The sequence below is a fragment of the Mizuhopecten yessoensis genome, unplaced genomic scaffold (assembly GCF_002113885.1).
Source record: "Mizuhopecten yessoensis strain PY_sf001 unplaced genomic scaffold, ASM211388v2 scaffold2671, whole genome shotgun sequence".
NCBI classification, from domain to species: Eukaryota; Metazoa; Mollusca; class Bivalvia; order Pectinida; family Pectinidae; genus Mizuhopecten; species Mizuhopecten yessoensis.
Genome location: NW_018404662.1, coordinates 1,161,272 through 1,179,168, shown reverse-complemented (window position 1 = coordinate 1,179,168; position 17,897 = coordinate 1,161,272). Strand labels below are relative to the sequence as shown.

The following is a 17,897-nucleotide window of genomic DNA, read 5'->3' as shown; positions in this document are numbered from 1 at the left end:
TTTTTTAAGACAATTGACCCCTGTGACCTTGAATATAATTGAAGGTCATTCATTTGAACAAACTTGGTAGCCCTTCACCCTAGCATGCTACTGACCAAATATCATCTCCCTGGGCAGTTTGGTTATTGAGAAGAAGTTGTTTAAAGTTTTTAACATATTTGACCCCTGTGACCTTGAAAATAGATGAAGGTCATTTATTTGAACAAAATTGGTAGCCCTTCATCCCAGTTTGCTTCTGGCCAAATATCATCACCCTAGGCCTTTCGGTTATTAAGAAGAAGTCGTTAAAGTAAAATATTGACGCCGGACGCCGGCCGGACGCCGGACACCGCACCACGGCATAAGCTCACTTGGCACTTCGTGCCAGGTGAGCTAAAAAGGGCAATAACTCTGACAAAAAAATAGAAATATTAAAGATTTTATGTAATTGTCTAGAATAACCTGTTAAAATATGTACACCTCATATGGTCCCAAAAGTCACCAAACAATTTCCTTAAAATCATAACAAAAACGTTTTAACAACAATAACGTAACAAAACACTGTTTTTCTATTCAACTTAGATGTAATGCTACCTATCGTCTTTTGGAAATAAACTCAAATCCTTCGAGTCATCATCTTTTATTTTATTGCTATAACTGAAGGAGGTTTCGGCCCTAGAGTGTTCGCTGATTGATGAGAGTTCATCGTCGGAGGTAGACACACCCTGAAACATGAACATGTGACTAGAGTTGGAGGATTGCGGAGGTTTGTACTTCGTTGTCTGCTTTGTCTTCGTCTTCGTGAACAGTTTGTACGCAAGCACTATATTCAGCACAGCACTGATGGAGGCCACCAATCCTAGACCCACAAAGCCCATCTGCATTAGCCTGAAAACAAACACAGTGTACCTATAGTCCTAGCGGATGGATTGTCATAATTACTCGGCAAAATCTAAATGTTCTGTGAAATCAGATATTTTCGTAATTTCATGGTTTCCAAACAAAACACCATTTCATATGTACATGAATTTGTGGATTATGAGTACCAACTCAGACGGAGAACTGCTTTACGTCAAACTTGTAATTACTTTGTGGACCTATGAGTTCGTGGATTACGAGTACCCACTCAGACGGAGAGCTGCTTTATGTCAAACTTGTAATTACTTTGTGGACCTATGTATTTGTGGATGAAGATTTTACCCATGAAATCAACGAAATTTCAATCCCCACAAAATTATGTTTTTTCACAGTATGACGCTACTAACAAAGATTTACCATGACCCTGTAAGTAAATGTTCTACCTTGGCAACACAAACCTGGAAGTTACCTGTGACAAAGGTTGTGTATCATAAAGTGGGTAAATTTAGCATTGAGCTTTAATTTGGTGTTATGGTTGGTCCACATCTAGATCTGAACAACATTTGCAATGCTTTTTGATTTTCACTTAGCCCCAGACTGGCCCAGATATTAACAAATGACATTAAGATTTGTTAGTTGCAAAAAGCAGTATTTGGTTAACATTACATACATTGTGAAGTGAGCAGTTTTCATGATGCCTAGTAATTCTGCATACCTGGTCATATTTTCAAATAATGAGATACAAACATCGATGTACCCCCCAATACATGATATCCTGGGTATAACAAGACTTGTATAATTCTCTAATTAAGGGCTGGTGTATATAACCATGACTGATCAATAACTCTATAAGGCACTCAATAACGCAAGGTCAGAATGACACCCTGATTTTTGTTTTCAAGGTTATAAAGGTGCTCTAAAGGTCAAATTTACATCAGTTCTTTGATTTGTTAATTATATGGCATTCTCTATTCCTCCTTTCTATGTTTACATTCATGCCATAACTTTAAAATGTCATCTAAAATCTGTTTCTTACAAAAGAAATATATAATATTGTAATGGTTTGTTCTATGAGGAAAAGCTTTAAAAATTTATGAATGAAGATATCTATGTGAGATATTCAACAATATGCTCTACTTATAAATACTTGCACTGTAAATTGTTATAGAATAAAGATTTATATTGTCTCTTGTTAAACCACATAGACATTGAACTTTTATTTCAATAGCCTCAGAGTTGTAGCTATGGACATGCTTTTATACACCTATCACATGGCCTAGCTTAAAAGGTTCAATCACTCGGTGTCTGACTTTAATCATAAATAAACTGTGGATTGTTCCCCGAGGGCTTACTTGTACAGACAGATAATGGACTATAATCAAAACAAGTGACGGACACATATACATGTTGACAAGACGTACTAATAGTCTATGTAAGGTAGAAATAGAAATATGGACTAAAAATTAGAAATACAACTATTGAATTACTGTATCAAATACACTTAGTACAAGCTAGGTAATAACCCTAAGGGAATTGTTGAAGTTTTAAGGATATATATGCATTTAATGATAAATGTACAGATATTAAACAAAATTCTCATTACAGAACTGTTGAAAGTACCCTGTTACTTTGACCTTAAATAAACTACAGTACTTGTCCTGGAATAAGCCCAAGTGGCCAACAAAATAAACTCTGAATCGAAGAAGGGAAAGGGTTGTTACAAGACAATGAAATAGATTTTGGCATCATTTCTACTGGACTGTATTTGTCGTGGGTGGACTTATTACCAGACATGGGCTTATTGCTGGATAGAAATGGTTTAAACATGTTAGTGTACAATGTGTTACTATATATGTATACATGCTTATTGCTGGATAGAAATGGTTTATACATGTTCGTGTACAATGTGTTACTATATGTGTATACTGGCTTATTGCTGGATAGAAATGGCATATACATGTTAGTGTACAATGTGTTACTATATATGTATACTGGCTTATTGCTGGATAGAAATGGTATATACATGTCTGGATAGAAATGGTATATACATGTTAGTGTACAATGTCTTACTATATGTGTATACTGGCTTATTGCTGGATAGAAATGGTATATACATGTTAGTGTACAATGTGTCACTATATGTGTTTACTGGCTTATTGCTGGATAGAAATGGTATATACATGTTAGTGTACAATGTGTTACTATATATGTATACTGGCTTATTGCTGGATAGAAATGGTTTATACATGTTAGTGTACAATGTGTTACTATATATGTATACTGTCTTTTCCACTTGGTTCACATTTAGGCAATTACTCCTTGATATTAAACAGAATTCATCAAGCCATCACTGTATAACTCTAACCAAGTCATGCCAGGAAAACATGAATCAATCTAAATATATTTGCATTGAAGAACATTTGTTATCTTCCCATTGTAAAACTATGCATACAACATTTACACAGACAACATACATTAAGGAAATTAACCTGTAGATTTTTTTTCTTGTAAAACACAAAATTATTTCAAATCTGATTGAAATCAAGAGTTTCTGGTGGTTCCTGAGACAACACAGTGGGGGTAATATGATGAGGAATGCTTTATGAAATTTTGTTGAATACTAATGGAATTAAATCATGCAAAACCAAAGTGCATGACACAAATAAAAATAGTTTCGATGTTACGTTGGTTTTTTCTTCTATAAGGATAAATGATTTTCATATCTTTAATTGGAGTATATATATTGATATCAGTACATCTGTATAAGATTTTTTCTGTAGTTAAACACATAAAACCTAAAACTGTATTACACATCTGATATACTTGAAATGGTAGACTGTTCAGGTACCTGTAGTCCTCGGACTGATCTGGGACTAGCTGTCTCTCTTTAATGGTGTTCTTGGCGTAACACTGTCCAGCTGGAACAAAAGATGTGAAGTGTGCTGTGGTGTACTTATGATAATAATTAGTCAATCACTCACTGTCAAAAAAGATGCATTTAATCAATATTCAAATCATCAATGGTCAGTCTTTTGTCACCATAAAGAATTTGTTTTACAGATTTTCAATACAATTTGACAATTAAATCTTAAGTCCATTTTTAAGCCAATAATTTTCAAACATAATTCTTTCAGTAAGGCCATTATTCAGAGAATGTGTTTTGTTCTGATCTGAAATTTCAATATTACAGTGTTTCAAGGAACTATGTTTAATGCATTTAAATTGTGGTAATTATAGAACTTTATGTATATACAAACCTAGAGACAACGTCTGGTCAAGGTCGGTAAAGTTACAGCTTCCTGTTAAGGAGTGACATGGGCAGCCATCTTGGCACATACACAACTGATTACAGTGTTTACCATAGTAACCAAACGGGCAATCTAAATAAAAAGTAGACCATTTGTGTTTTAAATGTTATTCAGAAATGTAATATATATCACAAAAACTAATTTTAAATACCCTGCCTACCTATATGTATGAGTTGCTTCTAAGAAAATAGAAAAGAAAAGCATGACTGCCTTACAGAAATAGAAAGTTTGCAGCGAAATCGCGGCGCACAAATCAGTTTGCCAGAACATGTTGCCAGAAGTGCACAGAATGTCGCCAGAAGTGCACCACAGATAAGAAATTCCCATGATCCCCTGTTACTTGTCTAAATATAGTTGACCCCCAAATTCAAAAATCACAAAATGGCTGATGAATGAAGGGAGAGCTCATGGTGAAAGGGAAAGTTGAGTGAAATGAGGAGGCTTTAGTCTTTTTTGGATAAAGTGATAGCATTCCTGAATCTTATAAGGTAATGTAGAATATGTTTTCTTCTATTTTTTTGATAATCCATGGTCACAAAACATGTAAAAACTTAACTGAATTACTGTTGTGCATTTTCATACAACTCTGTATAAAGTTTAAATTGTGTCATACACAATTCTACTACATGTATTTAGCAGTGTAGTACATCATAACATAACTACTTTAGGTTTTGCTGTAATATTTTTACAGAAGTTAATGTTGCTTCTATAATATACAGAACTGTTTCTTCTAAAAAAGTTCATACTTATACATTATATTACATAAGTGATAACTACTATTAACAAATATCCCATTGTGAAATAATTAATATATATGTGTTGAACTTTGTATATATTTGAGTGTGGGAATCCTAATCTTGCTTGCCAAGACTTGCAGAGTGGGTGAGTAATAATATATCACCAGAAACCTAGCCTGTGGCGATATCGCCGCAAGTGCACCAGTACATTCTGGCTATATCGCGGCAAGTGCACCAGAACATTCTGGTGACATTTTGGTGATAACTCTGCAACTGCACCAAAATATTCTGGTGACATTCTGGCGATATCGCCGCAAAACATAACTGCACATTCTGGTGACATTCTTGTTATCTCGCCCCGATCGCACCAGAACCTAGTGAGGCTTTTAGAGCATTGGAATGAGTTTGCCACAACATCACCAGAAACCTGCGGTGATATTCTGGCGATATCGCTAGAAACCTAATTTGCATACGAAATCTGAACATGTGGCGATATCGCCCACAATAGTGTGCCAGAGACTGAATATTTCTGTAAGGGATATCGATAGACATGAACAATGGAAAATGAAATACTGACAAAGTTTTTTTTTAAACTGTGCTATTTTTATAAAGCCATTGTGCTGAAACTGTGGCCTAATCAATATGCAGCTAAATAATTGTGAGGGAAGTTTGCTCAACTCTAAACTTGGCCTAGTTTAGAACTGTATATTATACATACTTACCAAGTTTAATCACAATCAAACAAATTTAAGCAAGTTATCATGCTGAAATCAAAGTCTGGACAGACACTCCCCACCCATACCACAAATTAATACATCTCATCCACATTCACCATAAATGGACCAGCTTTTCACCATTTCTAACCCCTAGAGCAGTCTTCTTCACACATCAATCATGTACTACTTTTCATTCCCATAAGAGATCTTGACAATAACACCTGTATTTTATATAGGTAAACATGTAGTAAATGGTTAAAGTTTAATTATCTGCCCTTACCTTGGTCACATGCCGCACCTGTTTTTCCGGGTGGACAGTCACATGTTCCATCTATAGGGCTACAGCTGGCTCCATGTAGACACATACACTCATGGATACAACCTTTCCCATAGTGCCCCGGCAAACATGGCTGACTGCAGTCATCTCCATGCCAACCCGGTTCACATATACATCCATCTGAAATAAATAATTATCATGTTTCATAAATATATTTAGAAACATATACACATCATAACACATATTGATATATAATTATATTTCACTTGACAAGTACACATATACATTGTGTTTTAATTGTAACTTAGAACTGACCTTTGGTACAAATTCCTTGAGATGAACAGGCATTGAAACACTGCAGCGTGTTACAAGCTGTACCATTCCATAAGACGTCACACTCACACCTTCCCATATTGCATTTTCCGTGACCCGAGCAATCTGTGGGAACACACTGCACTTCATGGACACACAGAATGGTAGATACTTTTCTTGCACAATGGAACCTGGAATCATCCGCACTAAAACCAGAAAAAAAGAAGACATTGGTTATCTTTTATTTTGCAAATCTACAGAGGAATACAATAACAACAATACCTTATAATGTCAATGGTTATTCCAAAGTAGATATCTATAGGAGTATGTAGCAGTTGAACATTTAAAATTCATTAAAACCAGAAAACTCTCTTCCCTACGTAGACCTTCTTCTAGCAATCTACAGAGGCTGATTTAACAGGTAAGCTTAAAAGCAACAAGAGGCCCATGGGCCTTAACGGTCACCTGAGTCCTACAGTATTTATTTTTGTTGTTGAAATATGTACCAATTTAAGTAAAAAATAGTTAAGTATAATGTTAACTTAACTTTGTCAGGACCATGAGCTGATCATTCCTAGACCGATTTTAAATAAGATCGGCCTATTATTAATTGTTTTTAAGTTTAGAATAGGTATTTACAAAATAGCGACTGTGGTGGCCATATTGGATTTCTGATTGACCTGAAAAATAACAACACTTTGTCAGGACCATGAGTCGATCATTCCTACCAACTTTCAGTTCAATCGGTCCAGCAGAACTTGACTTTAAGTTTGAAATAGGTTTTCAAAATGGCGGCCGTGGCGGCCATATTGGATTTCTGATCGACCCGAAAAATAACAACACTTTGTCAGGACCATGAGGCGATCATTCCTACCAACTTTCAGTTCAATCGGTCCAGCAGAACTTGACTTTAAGTTTGAAATAGGTTTTCAAAATGGCGGCCGTGGCGGCCATATTGGATTTCTGATCGACCCGAAAAATAACAACACTTTGTCAGGACCATGAGGCGATCATTCCTACCAACTTTCAGTTCAATCGGTCCAGCAGAACTTGACTTTAAGTTTGAAATAGGTTTTCAAAATGGCGGCCGTGGCGGCCATATTGGATTTCTGATCGACCCGAAAAATAACAACACTTTGTCAGGACCATGAGGCGATCATTCCTACCAACTTTCAGTTCAATCGGCCCAGCAGAACTTGACTTTAAGTTTGAAATGTAAAATGTTAACGGACGACGGACGACGGACGACGACGGACGAAAACGGATAGCAATAGGTCACTTGAGCTAAAGCTCAGGTGACCTAAAAATACTAGTGGACTCTTTTATGAAAAAAAACTTTGGGGTCAAACAAGTCTCAGATCACTAACTAGTCTTCCTGTTTTTAAAGACACCTGTCAGGTAAAGAAACAAGAGGCCCATGGGCCTTAACGGTCACCTGAGTCCTACAGTATTTATTTTTGTTGTTGAAATATGTACCAATCTGAGTAAAAAATAGATAAGTATAATGTTAACTTAACTTTGTCAGGACCATGAGCTGATCATTCCTAGACCGATTTTCAGTGAGATCGGCCTATTAGAACTTGTTTTTAAGTTTGAAATAGGTATTTACAAAATAGCGGCCACAGCGGCCATATTGGATTTCTGATTGACCTGAAAAATAACCACACTTTGTCAGGACCTTGAGTCGATCAGTCCTACCAACTTTCAGTGCAATCGCCCCAGCAGAACTTGACTTTAAGTGTGAAATAGGGTTTTTTCAAAATGGCGGCTGTGGCGGCCATATTGGATTTGTGATCGACCCGAAAAATAACAACACTGCCAGGACCATGAGGCAATCATTCCTACAAAGTTTCAGTTCAATCGGCCAAGCAGAGCTTGACTTTAAGTTTGAAATAGTTTTTCAAAATGGCGGCCATGGCGGCCATGTTGGATTTCTGATCGACCCGAAAAATAACAAAACTTTGTCAGGACCATGAGGCGATCATTCCTACCAACTTTCAGTTCAATCGGCCCAGCAGAACTTGACTTTAACTTTGAAATGTAAAATGTTAACAGACGACGGAGACGGACAACCGCGGACGAAAATGGATAGCAATAGGTCACTTGAGCTAAAGCTCAGGTGACCTAAAAAGGGTGCAATACCACTGCACAAAATTTGATTATAAGATACAAATGTCAATACAGTAGTTTGACCAATTATTGGTCAGTCTCAGTCCATTCTCAAACCCACCTTAATATTAAAAGCTCTAAAAAGCCCTGAAGACACCTATTTTAACGGAGTATTTCTAAAAAAAATATGTTTATATCAGAAAAAAAAGGTCTGAATGTGTCACAAAGCAAAGTCTTTAAATGTATAACAAGAATCAACAACCATATTTATCTGTCAATAATCTCATATCTGGTGATAAACCCTGAGCAATATCTATTACAGTTTGATAATAATACCGACAAATGCTAGTTCGTTGTCCTGTTATAAGTTAATTTCCTACTTTTATCCAAGATAATTTGTTTACACTGGGCTTATTTTAGAATAAATCCAGAATGTATTATATAAAACATACCACTTGTCTGAAGGGTAGTTGACAACTGTCCCATTAATGATGTATGTAGATGATCCTCCTCCATCAAGATTTATAGCGTCAACTATGTCGTACCTCAACAACAGTCTGGCAAACTCTTCCAGACTTACTCTGCAAAAGAAAACAATCAAGGATACAAGTACATGTACAGTGAATATAATGAACATATGCTTTTGTAAAAAAAAAAATGTACTGTATGTTTGCTGTAATATCTCACTAGCTACACACAGTTAATTCCAGTCCAGGAAATTGATGATAAAACAAGGATTCATTAGACAGTGACTATTTACCAGGGGCAGGTCGATGGAGGGAATACATGATAAGAACTAGAAAATGTCTGTAAGACATAAATACCCCTATAAAAAGTTACAACCACTTTGATCTTGATACCTTGAAACATGCACACACAAAGTAATACACTTCAAATTGATATATATAGCAACAGTGACCTCGGCCTTGACCTTGGAACACTGAAACAAAAGGATGTCAGAGGTATACCCATATTTGACCTTTATATAAAGTTTGACCAAAATCCGTGAAAGAATGAAGTTTCTAAGTGTTTAAATTGAATCAGTTGATGATTTTCTATATACAGCAACAGTGACCTTGGCCTTGACCTTGGATCCCTGAAACACAACGATATCCAAAGTATACCCATACTTGACCTTTGTATAAAGTTTGACCAAAATCTGTCAAAGAATGAAGTTGCTAAGTGTTTACATTGAATTGGGACGGACATAGGCAACACTATATGCCCCCACATTTTATGGAGGGTTGTACCTTTGTATACAGTTTGACCAAAATTTTTCAAAGAATAAAGTTTGCTAAGTGTTTACATTGAATCGGGAAGGGACAGGAAGGACATGGGCAACACTATATGCCCCCCCCCCCCCCACATTTTATGGCGGGGCATAAAAATACCACAAATTAACACAAATTTTAAATGTTTGAATCCATAAATAAAACTACATACATACATACATACAGTACTTCTCAGGAGTCAAAACAGGTAAGCTCATGACTCGAAACAGTAATAAATGTGAATTTATTTTCTCATTTATTTTTAACAAAATTTGTGTAACACAACATACATGAATTATAGTCTTTGGGCAGACAATTCTAAATATCTTAATGAAAATTAAATGCATCTTTTATATATCTTTTTAAAATCATTCCAATTTAAACTTGAATTCAAACTGTATATGTTTGGATTAAAAAATAATTCACCTGTGAACAAAAGAATGAATGACCCAAATTAGAGAATTTCATTTTGGAGTAAACAGCTTGTCAACCTAAAAGAGCTTTGAATAACATTGTCAATTAGCCAATTGGTGACTTAATCATTCAATATTATTCTTATTTAGCCTGTTTAGTTATTCAACGAATTTTGTTCCTTCCTGTAAGTGACAGTTAGAACACTTATTCTAGCTGTTACAACACAGAGGATGGGGAGATCCGTCCTAATCAATAGCACACCTTTACCAGAGCCATGTTATTACAACACAGAGGATGGGGAGATCTGTCCTAATCAATAGCACACCTTTACCAGAGCCATGTTATTACAACACAGAGGATGGGGAGATCTGTCCTAATCAATAGCACACCTTTACCAGAGCCATGTTATTACAACACAGAGGATGGGGAGATCTGTCCTAATCAATAGCACACCTTTACCAGAGCCATGTTATTACAACACAGAGGATGGGGAGATCTGTCCTAATCAATAGCACACCTTTACCAGAGCCATGTTATTACAACACAGAGGATGGGGAGATCTGTCCTAATCAATAGCACACCTTTACCAGAGCCATGTTATTACAACACAGAGGATGGGGAGATCTGTCCTAATCAATAGCACACCTTTACCAGAGCCATGTTATTACAACACAGAGGATGGGGAGATCTGTCCTAATCAATAGCACACCTTTACCAGAGCCATGTTATTACAACACAGAGGATGGGGAGATCTGTCCTAATCAATAGCACACCTTTACCAGAGCCATGTTATTACAACACAGAGGATGGGGAGATCTGTCCTAATCAATAGCACACCTTTACCAGAGCCATGTTATTACAACACAGAGGATGGGGAGATCTGTCCTAATCAATAGCACACCTTTACCAGAGCCATGTTATTACAACACAGAGGATGGGGAGATCTGTCCTAATCAATAGCACACCTTTACCAGAGCCATGTTATTACAACACAGAGGATGGGGAGATCTGTCCTAATCAATAGCACACCTTTACCAGAGCCATGTTATTACAACACAGAGGATGGGGAGATCTGTCCTAATCAATAGCACACCTTTACCAGAGCCATGTTATTACAACACAGAGGATGGGGAGATCTGTCCTAATCAATAGCACACCTTTACCAGAGCCATGTTATTACAACACAGAGGATGGGGAGATCTGTCCTAATCAATAGCACACCTTTACCAGAGCCATGTTATTACAACACAGAGGATGGGGAGATCTGTCCTAATCAATAGCACACCTTTACCAGAGCCATGTTATTACAACACAGAGGATGGGGAGATCTGTCCTAATCAATAGCACACCTTTACCAGAGCCATGTTATTACAACACAGAGGATGGGGAGATCTGTCCTAATCAATAGCACACCTTTACCAGAGCCATGTTATTACAACACAGAGGATGGGGAGATCTGTCCTAATCAATAGCACACCTTTACCAGAGCCATGTTATTACAACACAGAGGATGGGGAGATCTGTCCTAATCAATAGCACACCTTTACCAGAGCCATGTTATTACAACACAGAGGATGGGGAGATCTGTCCTAATCAATAGCACACCTTTACCAGAGCCATGTTATTACAACACAGAGGATGGGGAGATCTGTCCTAATCAATAGCACACCTTTACCAGAGCCATGTTATTACAACACAGAGGATGGGGAGATCTGTCCTAATCAATAGCACACCTTTACCAGAGCCATGTTATTACAACACAGAGGATGGGGAGATCTGTCCTAATCAATAGCACACCTTTACCAGAGCCATGTTATTACAACACAGAGGATGGGGAGATCTGTCCTAATCAATAGCACACCTTTACCAGAGCCATGTTATTACAACACAGAGGATGGGGAGATCTGTCCTAATCAATAGCACACCTTTACCAGAGCCATGTTATTACAACACAGAGGATGGGGAGATCTGTCCTAATCAATAGCACACCTTTACCAGAGCCATGTTATTACAACACAGAGGATGGGGAGATCTGTCCTAATCAATAGCACACCTTTACCAGAGCCATGTTATTACAACACAGAGGATGGGGAGATCTGTCCTAATCAATAGCACACCTTTACCAGAGCCATGTTATTACAACACAGAGGATGGGGAGATCTGTCCTAATCAATAGCACACCTTTACCAGAGCCATGTTATTACAACACAGAGGATGGGGAGATCTGTCCTAATCAATAGCACACCTTTACCAGAGCCATGTTATTACAACACAGAGGATGGGGAGATCTGTCCTAATCAATAGCACACCTTTACCAGAGCCATGTTATTACAACACAGAGGATGGGGAGATCTGTCCTAATCAATAGCACACCTTTACCAGAGCCATGTTATTACAACACAGAGGATGGGGAGATCTGTCCTAATCAATAGCACACCTTTACCAGAGCCATGTTATTACAACACAGAGGATGGGGAGATCTGTCCTAATCAATAGCACACCTTTACCAGAGCCATGTTATTACAACACAGAGGATGGGGAGATCTGTCCTAATCAATAGCACACCTTTACCAGAGCCATGTTATTACAACACAGAGGATGGGGAGATCTGTCCTAATCAATAGCACACCTTTACCAGAGCCATGTTATTACAACACAGAGGATGGGGAGATCTGTCCTAATCAATAGCACACCTTTACCAGAGCCATGTTATTACAACACAGAGGATGGGGAGATCTGTCCTAATCAATAGCACACCTTTACCAGAGCCATGTTATTACAACACAGAGGATGGGGAGATCTGTCCTAATCAATAGCACACCTTTACCAGAGCCATGTTATTACAACACAGAGGATGGGGAGATCTGTCCTAATCAATAGCACACCTTTACCAGAGCCATGTTATTACAACACAGAGGATGGGGAGATCTGTCCTAATCAATAGCACACCTTTACCAGAGCCATGTTATTACAACACAGAGGATGGGGAGATCTGTCCTAATCAATAGCACACCTTTACCAGAGCCATGTTATTACAACACAGAGGATGGGGAGATCTGTCCTAATCAATAGCACACCTTTACCAGAGCCATGTTATTACAACACAGAGGATGGGGAGATCTGTCCTAATCAATAGCACACCTTTACCAGAGCCATGTTATTACAACACAGAGGATGGGGAGATCTGTCCTAATCAATAGCACACCTTTACCAGAGCCATGTTATTACAACACAGAGGATGGGGAGATCTGTCCTAATCAATAGCACACCTTTACCAGAGCCATGTTATTACAACACAGAGGATGGGGAGATCTGTCCTAATCAATAGCACACCTTTACCAGAGCCATGTTATTACAACACAGAGGATGGGGAGATCTGTCCTAATCAATAGCACACCTTTACCAGAGCCATGTTATTACAACACAGAGGATGGGGAGATCTGTCCTAATCAATAGCACACCTTTACCAGAGCCATGTTATTACAACACAGAGGATGGGGAGATCTGTCCTAATCAATAGCACACCTTTACCAGAGCCATGTTATTACAACACAGAGGATGGGGAGATCTGTCCTAATCAATAGCACACCTTTACCAGAGCCATGTTATTACAACACAGAGGATGGGGAGATCTGTCCTAATCAATAGCACACCTTTACCAGAGCCATGTTATTACAACACAGAGGATGGGGAGATCTGTCCTAATCAATAGCACACCTTTACCAGAGCCATGTTATTACAACACAGAGGATGGGGAGATCTGTCCTAATCAATAGCACACCTTTACCAGAGCCATGTTATTACAACACAGAGGATGGGGAGATCTGTCCTAATCAATAGCACACCTTTACCAGAGCCATGTTATTACAACACAGAGGATGGGGAGATCTGTCCTAATCAATAGCACACCTTTACCAGAGCCATGTTATTACAACACAGAGGATGGGGAGATCTGTCCTAATCAATAGCACACCTTTACCAGAGCCATGTTATTACAACACAGAGGATGGGGAGATCTGTCCTAATCAATAGCACACCTTTACCAGAGCCATGTTATTACAACACAGAGGATGGGGAGATCTGTCCTAATCAATAGCACACCTTTACCAGAGCCATGTTATTACAACACAGAGGATGGGGAGATCTGTCCTAATCAATAGCACACCTTTACCAGAGCCATGTTATTACAACACAGAGGATGGGGAGATCTGTCCTAATCAATAGCACACCTTTACCAGAGCCATGTTATTACAACACAGAGGATGGGGAGATCTGTCCTAATCAATAGCACACCTTTACCAGAGCCATGTTATTACAACACAGAGGATGGGGAGATCTGTCCTAATCAATAGCACACCTTTACCAGAGCCATGTTATTACAACACAGAGGATGGGGAGATCTGTCCTAATCAATAGCACACCTTTACCAGAGCCATGTTATTACAACACAGAGGATGGGGAGATCTGTCCTAATCAATAGCACACCTTTACCAGAGCCATGTTATTACAACACAGAGGATGGGGAGATCTGTCCTAATCAATAGCACACCTTTACCAGAGCCATGTTATTACAACACAGAGGATGGGGAGATCTGTCCTAATCAATAGCACACCTTTACCAGAGCCATGTTATTACAACACAGAGGATGGGGAGATCTGTCCTAATCAATAGCACACCTTTACCAGAGCCATGTTATTACAACACAGAGGATGGGGAGATCTGTCCTAATCAATAGCACACCTTTACCAGAGCCATGTTATTACAACACAGAGGATGGGGAGATCTGTCCTAATCAATAGCACACCTTTACCAGAGCCATGTTATTACAACACAGAGGATGGGGAGATCTGTCCTAATCAATAGCACACCTTTACCAGAGCCATGTTATTACAACACAGAGGATGGGGAGATCTGTCCTAATCAATAGCACACCTTTACCAGAGCCATGTTATTACAACACAGAGGATGGGGAGATCTGTCCTAATCAATAGCACACCTTTACCAGAGCCATGTTATTACAACACAGAGGATGGGGAGATCTGTCCTAATCAATAGCACACCTTTACCAGAGCCATGTTATTACAACACAGAGGATGGGGAGATCTGTCCTAATCAATAGCACACCTTTACCAGAGCCATGTTATTACAACACAGAGGATGGGGAGATCTGTCCTAATCAATAGCACACCTTTACCAGAGCCATGTTATTACAACACATCAAACGACTCATCAGGTCAATAGCTTTTATAGACCAGATAACAGCTCCATCAGACAGGTTGACCTAGGAATGGGGCCTGGGTTTAGTTATCTTACGGAAACTCGAACTTAAAGTTATAAAATTGATAATTGTTTTTATGCATCAAGTATTTTATGATCGTTGTTTTTAAATAACTTTTATTATCTCTATATATACAGATTTCAGGTATTGAATTAAAAAATTGTTTAATAAAATATCACATATTTCTAATTTGCTTTTGTTCATTTTCACATAAAGCTAACAAGACTTTCACAGACTGGACCCAGATGGCTGTGTCATCATTTGTACTATATTTCTCCTAAAGCAATGGCAGTCTTAGCACAGATCCCATTAAAAACTAAAAAGTATGTATTGTTTAAGGCAATATTTCTTTCAGCCTCAGACCTTTATCATATTTTCAGGATATAAGGGAGCACTTTTATCACCAATTCATATCTTTTTGTTGGGAGAGGGCCTAGTATGTAAAAACATGAGCCCAATACCTTTGACTGTTTAATGTCAACAAAATACATGTATGTTTAAATGAACATCTTTTTGCAACCAACATACATGCTTTACTAACATATAATGTTCCATAAGCCTTAGGTCTTGTTATTGAAATATTTAGATGGTACGAGAACATACAAATTCAACTTATATCAATTTCTGTCATAGTTTTTACAAATTCAAACAAAATTGGGTCAACCAATCTAGGGTGGAGTGCTTTTTCCAGCCTCGTTGGGACGTATAGAAAAATCACTCATCTGATCAAGTTTGAAGTGCAATATGCACCTCTTTTGTGATCATATGTATATGAAATTAAAAGTATCTAGCAAGAAAAACGAAAGTATATTATAGTTTTACCAAAAAGTTGCAGAATCATTATTTTTAAAAAAAACAATGAATTATCAATATAGCATCAAGATAATCTCAAATTGAAGACAGTGTTTTTATGCCTTTTTTAAGAAAGAAAATACTAGTAGTTAATCTCAAAAGGTAACAAATTTACATAAGTGTCACAACACTTGTTTTTGTTTCCTTTTCTGTTCTATAAAACATGTACTTCGATACTTTGTCAAACAAAATTTGAATAAAACAAAGTTTAAACCAATCTCAAAAGCAATATTATTTGATGATTTACTGATTTTGTGTACGGTATTTAATTTTCATACATGACCTATGTTGTTTTTGCATACATAATGTACCATTAAAGCCCTAGGAAATACAACTATGTTTAGAAGGTCTTGGAAATATGCTGATGATTAGATGTTACTTTTTGAAATGCATCAAAAAGCAGCTGAACTTGAAGGTCAACTTTCCTCAAATTATGCCATGTATTCCTTGCTATAAAAGATCATAAGCTGTGGGTAATTTTGGAAGTTGTCAAGGTAAATTATTGGTATAACACGTGTACTAAAATTTATTTACAGATAAACACATGGAATTCCAAAAAATCTACTCAATGCACATAAACTCAGAAAGCATATGGATGTTCAACTGGGATAATTGGTGACTGAAATTACATAGAGACCAAATAGAACATACCCCCTAAATTACATACAGACCAAACAGAACATACCCCCTAAATTACATAGAGACTGAATAGAACATACCCCTCAATTGCATAGAGAACAAATAGAACATACCCCCTAAATTACATAGAGACTGAATAGAACATACCCCTCAATTGCATAGAGAACAAATAGAACATACCCCCTAAATTACATAGAGACTGAATAGAACATACCCCTCAATTGCATAGAGAACAAATAGAACATACCCCCTAAATTACATAGAGACTGAATAGAACATACCCCTCAATTGCATAGAGAACAAATAGAACATACCCCCTAAATTACATAGAGACCAAATAGGACATACCCCCTAAATTATATAGAGACCAAACAGAACATACCCCCTAAATTACATAGAGACCAAACAGAACATACTCCCTGAATTACATAGAGAACAAATAGAACATACTCCCTAAATTACATAGAGAACAAACAGAACATACCCCCTAAATTACATAGAGAACAAATAGAACATACCCCCTAAATTACATAGAGACCAAACAGAAATAAACACCCCCTAAATTACATAGAGACCAAACAGAACATACCCCCTAAATTACATCAAGACCAAATAGAACATACCCCCTAAATTACATAGAGACCAAACAGAACATACCCCCTAAATTACATAGAGAACAAATAGAACATACCCCCTAAATTACATAGAGAACAAATAGAACATACCCCCTAAATTACATAGAGACCAGAACATACCCCCTAAATTACATCGAGACCAAATAGAACATACCCCCTAAATTACATAGAGACCAAACAGAACATACCCCCTAAATTACATAGAGACCAAACAGAACATACCCCCTAAATTACATAGAGACCAAACAGAACATACCCCCTAAATTACATAGAGACTAAACAGAAATAAACACCCCCTTAATTACATAGAGACCAAACAGAACATACCCCCTAAATTACATCGAGACCAAATAGAACATACCCCCTAAACTACATAGAGACCAAACAGGACATACCCCCTAAATTACATAGAGACCAAACAGAACATGTACCCTAAATTACATAGAGACCAAACAGAACATACCCCATACATTACATAGAGACCAAACAGAACATACCCCCTAAATTACAT

General features: G+C 37.5%; 1 protein-coding gene across 1 annotated transcript in view; it reads right to left on the bottom strand.

Moving 5' to 3' along the window:
* Positions 1-355: 355 nt before the first annotated feature.
* LOC110446255 (N-acetylglucosamine-1-phosphodiester alpha-N-acetylglucosaminidase-like) overlaps positions 356-17,897 on the bottom strand; it is a 31,394-nt gene continuing 13,852 nt past the window's right edge. The window contains exons 6-11 of the mRNA XM_021491299.1: positions 8,749-8,877; positions 6,191-6,393; positions 5,879-6,055; positions 4,095-4,217; positions 3,686-3,755; positions 356-867 (exon numbers count right to left, since the gene is read on the bottom strand). Coding sequence (XP_021346974.1) covers positions 570-867; positions 3,686-3,755; positions 4,095-4,217; positions 5,879-6,055; positions 6,191-6,393; positions 8,749-8,877 — 1,000 coding nt within the window. The 3' untranslated portion in view covers positions 356-569. The remainder of the gene's footprint in view (positions 868-3,685; positions 3,756-4,094; positions 4,218-5,878; positions 6,056-6,190; positions 6,394-8,748; positions 8,878-17,897) is intronic.